The following is an 8,302-nucleotide window of genomic DNA, read 5'->3' as shown; positions in this document are numbered from 1 at the left end:
ACACACCTCTATGTTACCCTTCTCAGACCCTTAAAGGGATAGTTCACCTTCAGTTGCTGGTCCCAATGGGCACCAGCAACTGAAGGTGAACTATCCCTTTAACCGCCTGATCTTATCCTGTATTCTGTCCTTATCAAGCGTAGACACACAGATGGAACCGAGATGTCTGTGTGATGTTTCAGCACATACGGGTTTCCCTGAAGCACCTCTGGTGAGCAGTACTCCAGAGTGCCACAGAAGGTGTAGAAGAGCTTTCCGGGTTCCAGCAGGGCAGCAGAGCCAAAGTCGATCAGCCGGATGTGGAATTTAGAGTTTATGATGATATTTTCATCCTTTATGTCCCTGTGGAGCACTCTTTTGCCACGCAGGTAACTCACTGCGGCTACCAACTAAGTACAGAAATATATACATCAGAAAAAAAGTGATCCAATTACAACATCTCAACAGTTCTCACAGCCTGTTTCTCACCTGTCTGAAGATGTAGCTTGCTAGAGGCTCATCCAGTCTCGGCTGCATGTCGATAAACTCAAACAGGTCTAGCCCATCCCCATGTTTCTCCATGACCATTTGGAAGAATCGCTCATTCTCAAACACCTCCAGCACCTGCAGCAAAAAAGTAATACACTCATAAACACCAATAGTGAACATACTATAACTAGCATTTTGACAATGCCATATTATAACTATACATTTATTATTCAAATATTTGTGGTCAGTTTTTTTTTTTTTTTATGTTTTTTAAAATTTTCTTAGGCTTACCAAGGCTGCTTTGATTAAGCTATTTGATCAAAAATATAGTAAAAACAGTAATATTGTGAAATATTGTTACAATTTAAAAATGACCATTTTCTGATTTAATATTTGAATATGTAATTTATTCCTGTGATGGCAAAGCTGAATTTTCAGCAGCCATTACTCCACCTGATCACATGATCATTCAGAAATCATTCTAATATGCGGATTTAAAGTCCCCCAATTATGGGCTATGAAAGGTTCACATTTTGGTTTCAGGAGTCCCCAACAACAGGTTGACATGCATGCAAGGTCAAAAAACACTTTCATTGTCTTATAATATGCATTTATTTTTACCTTACTTGCTCAACAACTCCCAAATGATTCGCTCAAAGACTCATTATTCCAAACCCCTCCTTTGCGTGGCTCTAATCTGCGGTGATTTGTCCGATTGGTCAATTTCATTTTCATTTTATTATGCCTGTAATGCCTGATAAAGCAGTGTTTGTGAACGCAGTGCTGCTTTGTGTACAGCTGTTACCGGGGAACAGCTATTTTACCGCTCCAAAAGCGGCATCTAGTGGCAAAGAATGAATCTGCATTTTCATTCATACCAATTCCCAAGTGGGCGGGCAATATGCTAATGTTTCATGTTGACCTCAACATGAAACAGCTTGGGATTCATTTTAAAATGTTTCAATGATTCAGTCGACTCTTTCTTTTGAGAGACAATAACTTTACACACGGTGCACTTCCAGATTTAAAACTTTGCAGGATGTTTTCATTCACTTAGAGCTGTGTTACACACTGCATGAAAGGTAATTTTCAAAAATCCATAATAGGGGCACTTTAATAAAACTGTGATTTTCCAGGATTCATTTATTTGAAATAGAAATATTGTGTAACATTATAAATCTCATTGTCTTCAATTTAATGCATCCTTGCTGAATAAAATTCAACTTTTCAAAAACAAAAGTCTTACTGACTCCAAACATTTGCATTGTAGTGTATTTTTACAGGAGATAAATAGTACAGTAAAATTGTAGCTTAAAATGAGGTGCAAGCCAAGGTTTTAAAGCATGTGAACAGATTGAAATTGTCATTCAACAAATACATTTGCATATAGGGAACCGAATGGCCAATTTTTTTTTAAGAGGCTATGTTGCATCATTTAATTTGGCAACAAATATTCTAAATATTTAATATGAACTCAAACAGTTCTCTCAATGTACCTTCACAATATTGGGATGTTGCAAGCGAACCAGTATGGCCACTTCTTGACTGACCCGGCCCAGGTCAGGATCATCCACCCAGCATTCACCCACCACTGCACTTTTCCTAATAAACTTCACAACCACCTGAAATTGAAGTGAGAGATAATAAATTCAACATCTCTTCACCAGCTCATATAATTATCCATAAAAGACTGGATACACCCTACTGCAATGATACTGACTCAGTGTGTAAACATCCTCTCTTAAGAACCCTGACCAAGGTTTGAACTGACGTCATCGTTATCAAGTTATTATCTTGCAACCGGATGAATATGAGTGTATGAACAGCAGTGAGTGCAGAAAAGAGTGTCACTGACTTCTTGTTCATCTATCCTTCTTGCAGCAAGCCAGACAAAGCCAAAGGCTCCCTTTCCAATAGAACGCAGCGGACGATAGTCTTCTTCAAAGTAACCCTCACATGCTCCGGACTGCTCCAAGTCCACAGAGGAGTGCAAAGCATCTGAACGAACTGCCTAAATGAAGAAAGAAAGGTTGCTGCTTTCTCTTAAATGCAGATATGAAAGTTATAGTCCACTTTGTAAGTATGATTTACTTTCTTCTGAGGAGCTCATTAGAAGATATTTTGAACAATTTCGGTAACCAAACAACTTCAGTTCCTATGGATTTCCTTTGCATTTTTGTCCATACAGTGGAAATCAATAGCGACCAGAAACTGTTTGGTTTGATTCTTCAAAATATCTTCTTTTGTGTTCCACACGAGAATGAAATGCATACATGTTTGGAATAACATTTTTGGGTGGACTCTCATTTAAAGAGCTAATTTTTTAAAGCATTTAGGCAGATCACCTCAGCGGGACTGCAGGCAAAGGCCTCCTGTTCTGGGGCTCCTGTCCTCACTGTGGGAGACATTGTGCTCTGTGGCGCCTCCTGGTGGTGGAGCAGGAGATGACTCCCACTCAGCCACAGACAGACCAGAGAGCTGCCGCTGGACAGAGACACCCAGCGCACATCACACTGCACCTCTACACAGAGTGAGAAAGAGACGCTGAAAATTACTACTTTATCAGTTCACTTCATGCACTGAAACATCATAAATGTACAGGAGAAAAGATGGATGGTGCTTTTGAGACCTGGTATACAGAAAGAGTACACAGTTTGAACAGGAAAAATGAAGTACAGTAAGAGATAACGTACAGTCATTATCACAAAATAAACCCAGACAAGGGTCTTGGATCACTCTGAAGGCGTTTATTTTGTGATAATGACTACAATATCATGCTTATTACATGGCTACTTGCCAAATAAATACATGGATATAAAATGTTGATTTGGAGTTAAAATTATTTTATCTCACTGGTGGATTACTTTACAGGGACAGTTCACCCAAAATTAACATTCTGTCTTTCAATCACAGTTATGTTGCTGCAAAACTTTCTTTTATGGAACATAAAAAAAATAATATTTTGCAAAATATTACTGTGTCCGTTTAATGGAATTCAATGGGCTCATATGCTGTTTGGTTTCCAAATATTTTCAAAATTTCTTCTGTTGGGTTTAAGCAAGTCATAAGGTTTGGTAAAATTATTAAACAATTTTTCATTTTTGGGTGAACTGTCCCTTTAAAGCTTCCACTAGTAAAAATTAACCACTACAAAATGAACAATGCCGCAATATATTAAAATAATAATAATGTACAGTGCCATTCAAAAGTTTGGGATCAGTAAGAAGTCTCTTATGCTCATCAAGGCCACATTTATTTGACAAAAAATACAGAAAAAAACTCTAATTTTGTGGAATATTATTGCAATTTAAAATAAGAGTTTTCTATTTGAATATACTTTAAAATATAATTTATTCCTGTGAAGCAAAGCTGAATTTTCAACATCATTACCCCAGTCTTCAGTGTCACGTGATCCTTCAGAAATCATTCTAATATGCTGATTTATAATCAATGTTGGAAACAGTTGTGCCGCTTAATATTTTTTGGGACATGTGAAACTTTTTCAGGATTCTTTGATAAATAAAAAGTTAAAAAGAACAGTGTTTATTCAAAATAGAAATTCTGTGTTACAACACACTAATATTCAAAAGTTTGGGGTCAGTAAATTATTATTATTTTTTTTTTAAGAAATTAACACTTTTATTCACCAAGAGTGCGTTAAATGGATAAAAAGTAAATCGCAAACACTTATATTGTTAGAAGAGATTTCTATTTTGAATAAATGCTGTTCTTTTTAACTTTTTATTCATCAAAGAAAACAACACAACAGTTTCAACACTGATAATAAATAAGCATATTAGAATGATTTCTGAAGGACAATGTGACACTAAAGACTGGAATAATGGCTGATGAAAATTCAGCGCTGCGTCACAAAAATAAATGATATTTTAAAGTATATTAAAATAGGAAACCATTATTAGAAATTGCAATAATATTTCACAATATTAGTTTTTTTTCTGTATTTTTTATCAAATAAATACAGCCTTGATAAGCATAAGAGACTCCATTAAAAATCGTACTGATCCCAAACTTTTGAATGGCAGTGTATATATTATTACTCTGCTATCCAGTATATTTTTCTATGGACTTGTTTCCTCTATTTTAAAGGTCTTTACAATATTAACCATCCCTTATATAATCTGATACAATATTGTCATTATTGGTCCCTAGTATAATTATAACAGGTAAACTAGAGGGACACAGTTGACATACCAATTGGTGATCCGTCTCTGTTGTAGCAGGTCACATGAATCCTTCCCTCTGGAATGGAAGAGTTCGCCTTCACCTTCTTAGGAGTGGAGGTGGCAGGAGAGTCGCCTGGCAACAGAATTCCACCCTTCCGGAGATCCAGAACACGGCTGACAGCATGTTCCGAAAAGGAATTCCACTGTTCCCGAAGTTTGGTTACATGATTTTTTGGCAGTTGCTCTAGAGTTTTCTGCTGAGGGCTTGTTTGTTGTTGTTGTTCTTGTGGTGATGGGGCAGGTTTTTGCGTTGTCTCTTGCTCTGGGCAGATTTGAGCTTCTGCTTCAGGGTCAGATTCCACAACGAAGGGTGAAGGGGTACGCAGGAGCTCAGCGGTGTCACATGAGGTAAGCGAATGGTTAAGATCTGCAGAGGCTTCTGGGATCTCAACACTGTCATTCAGGTCCATCTCTGACATGGCATGAACAATGACATCTCCATTAGAGTTCAAATCCAGAAAGGTGCTGCCCGATTCCGCTAGCTGACGTCCCTGATGAGACTCCTCTAACTTTTCAGGACCAGAGCCGCCCACAAGCCGCTCGCAGAACCCAGACGATGACCCACTGCCCAGGGAAATCACCTCAAAGCTGGAATCCTGAAGCTGAGCTTTCGCTGAACACTGGCAGGCCTTTGTAGGAGGTTTTGGATGTGGCACAGAGTCACAGGACTTTACTGGAACTTCTTTACTGTCTGAGTTCGGGGCCTTGGAGGCATTTCGCCTAGCAAAGATCTGCTCTGATGGGCCACAATGAGGAGAGACAGTAGTGGAGAGGCAGGTTTTGTGGACTTCCTGGGACTCCACCAGAGCAAAGGTCTGTAGCAGAGCAGTGGTGGAGTTGGCAGAGTCAGACTCAGACACTCGAGCAGTCATATCCACAAACTTCTCACTAAGCTCTGTAGTGTCATCCAACCTGAGAACAACAGAGAGAATGATGATATCTGAGAATAATGAATGACAATCTGCACTTGTCATCCGTTTTCTTTTTTCTGTAACATCTATATTGCCAAGGCAACATTTCTCATTTCAATTTAGTTGATGTACTAAAACAAATATAACTAACAAAATTTAACATAGAAATTAAAAAAATAAAAACTAAGAAAAAAAAAAAATTACAAAATCACAACAAAACTACTAATTAATACAATTTGAACCAAAATTGAAACGAAAAGGGAAAATACATAAAAATAAAAACTAATTGAAAATATTAATAAAAACTATAATAGTCTCAATGATACTAAAACAACACTGCTAAAATGTGCTTTTTATGAATAGGCAAGGCAAGTTTATTTACATAGCACATTTCATACACAATGGTAATTCAAAGTGCTTTAACAAAAGAAAGTAAAAGAATCATAAAATAAATAATCATCACAACAATAGAAATATAATAGAAAGACATATTTTTGGGTTAAGTGGGGGAAAAAAAAATAAATAAAAATTCGCACAAAAACATGCCAATTAATCTGCAATAATTAAGTTGCAAAATATATTCAATATATTTTATTATTTAAAGGGGACCGGTTATGCAAAAATCCCTTTTATAATGTGTTTGAACACAGTTGTGTGGCCGCAGTGTCGAAACAACCAGCTTATAACGGTAAAAATCCTCCCACTCATTTTTTTAATAATCCCACTAAATCATAAACAGTCTCTCAGAACAAGTGATTCCAGATTTCTCCCTAGGTACACGTTGTCAAAAGGAAAAAGTCCCACCCATTTGTGATGCTCTCTGCCCTATTAGCATAAACACAGCCCTGAGTGAGAAGCAGCAGTCCTCCATTACTGTTTTCCTGGTGTAGCTGCTGGAGATACACAATATCAGGTCATATATATGTATTTATATATTAGGCTATTATATAGTATTATAATAGGATTATATAGTGGTTTAACGCATTATATTGTGGGTTTTTTTTAGTCACAGATTTTTTCAGATAAGCAAGAAAAAAAAATATTTAAACCACAGAGAATGACAATGCCATGAAGGGTTTTTGACATAGGCTAATTTTATGTGTATGTATACGCAACTCGGTATTTCCGCTCTGTCTGAAACACATCTCTATGCTTGTGCGCGCTTTGATTGCGTGCGAGAACAGCGCGTGAGTAACGAATTGAGCTCTATCGTTTCTTCTTCTTGTGGTTTCAAATTGCTTGTACGTGTAAATTGGCCAATTTATCTGCGAATCACGTGCGTGCCGAACGGTAGGGTCTCATCCGTACGTATTACTGATCAACTGCAATCCGTTTAACTCCTAATACGTGACAGATCAGAGCAATTTTTCATTTACTTAGCCTATTCAACATATTAAATTGTCAAATTTCTACTCCATATCAATCGTATATAATGAAAATACAGAATAATTAGAACAATCTTTAACATAAATAAATAACAGTGTCATATCTAGCTATACACATTTTTCCCAGAACGTTCTTGCGACCCGGTAGCAATTCTTCCACGGCCCGGTAGTGGGTCGCGACCCGGTGGTTGGGGACCTCTGCCCTATATGTTTAGGAATCAATACTTACGTTTGGTGCACGAACGTCAGCTCCAGACAAAGCAAGGACCACGCATTTGTTTTCCAAATTGCCTTTCTGAAAGAGCTTCTTGGGACTCTGTAAGGCTAATGCTGCTAAAGCTACCATTGTCTCTGTCTGTTTTCACTGATGCTGCCTTCAATTGCTTCCAGAATGATCGTAAATAGGAATGTGGTAGTTAAAAATTGCATATGAAAGCACTGTGAAGTCGACCGCTTGAATTTGTCAAGCTCATAATCACAAGTGGGACTTATAAAGTTTCTGATAGCCCGCTAAAGCACAATAAAACCAGCTGTCATTATTTTTTGTCGCGCCGTGCTTCCTGTCTGTGTAATTCATATACGCAAATTTATTATGCACAGTACAATCAGATGACTGACTTATAAACCGAGTATGTTTTCTGTAAAGATAACAGGCTTGTACTAATAGTGGAATGTTTATTTGCAAAGACCAGCATCAGTACTGCTGGTGCATGAGCTTTTGAAGCTCCGCCCTCTTCTGAAAGGGGTCCGGGAGCACCAGCTCATTTGCATTTAAAGGGACAAAACACAAAAACAGTGCATTTTGGCTCATACCCTAAAAGTGGCAATTTTAACAAGCTATAAAAAATTATCTGTGGGGTATTTTGAGATAAAACTTCACATACACACTTTCGGGATAGAGACTACATCTTGTAAAAAGGGGCATAGTAGGTCACCTTTAAATAATATAACAAAATTCTGACATGCTGAAATGCAATTTACTCTTAAACTATGCACATTAATAAAGAAAGAAAAACGAAATGAGAGGATTTAGTGGAGTATCTAACCCATTCAGTGGTGTGGAGGTGACAGCAAGTGAGGTCATGGTTGATAGGATGCTGTTCTCCTTCTCCAGTTTACCGCTTGTCTCAGTGAAGATCCTCTTCCCTTTCCCAAGACCTGCTCTCCTACGCATGGCAAGATGCACCGTCACACTGTCACCAGCAAGCACTGTGTTTGGATCTGAACATATCATTCAATTAGCCATAAATCAAGTTACGGCGTGAAAAAACAAATATATATGTATGTATATATA

The 8,302-nt window shown here is 37.6% G+C and overlaps 1 protein-coding gene across 1 annotated transcript in view; it reads right to left on the bottom strand.

The window, feature by feature from the left end:
* The window catches only part of LOC107659937 (PAS domain-containing serine/threonine-protein kinase-like), a 23,566-nt gene that overhangs the window by 10,502 nt on the left and 4,762 nt on the right, over positions 1 to 8,302 (bottom strand). The window contains exons 11-17 of the mRNA XM_016449051.1: positions 8,055 to 8,229; positions 4,681 to 5,624; positions 2,814 to 2,989; positions 2,324 to 2,479; positions 1,965 to 2,090; positions 469 to 603; positions 190 to 389 (exon numbers count right to left, since the gene is read on the bottom strand). Of these exons, the coding sequence (XP_016304537.1) occupies positions 190 to 389; positions 469 to 603; positions 1,965 to 2,090; positions 2,324 to 2,479; positions 2,814 to 2,989; positions 4,681 to 5,624; positions 8,055 to 8,229 (1,912 nt within the window). The remainder of the gene's footprint in view (positions 1 to 189; positions 390 to 468; positions 604 to 1,964; positions 2,091 to 2,323; positions 2,480 to 2,813; positions 2,990 to 4,680; positions 5,625 to 8,054; positions 8,230 to 8,302) is intronic.

The sequence above is a fragment of the Sinocyclocheilus anshuiensis genome, unplaced genomic scaffold (assembly GCF_001515605.1).
Source record: "Sinocyclocheilus anshuiensis isolate Anshui unplaced genomic scaffold, SAMN03320099.WGS_v1.1 scaffold850, whole genome shotgun sequence".
Classification (NCBI taxonomy): Eukaryota; Metazoa; Chordata; class Actinopteri; order Cypriniformes; family Cyprinidae; genus Sinocyclocheilus; species Sinocyclocheilus anshuiensis.
Note: the sequence above shows the minus strand (reverse complement) of the source record. Positions and strands in the feature narration are given on the sequence as shown.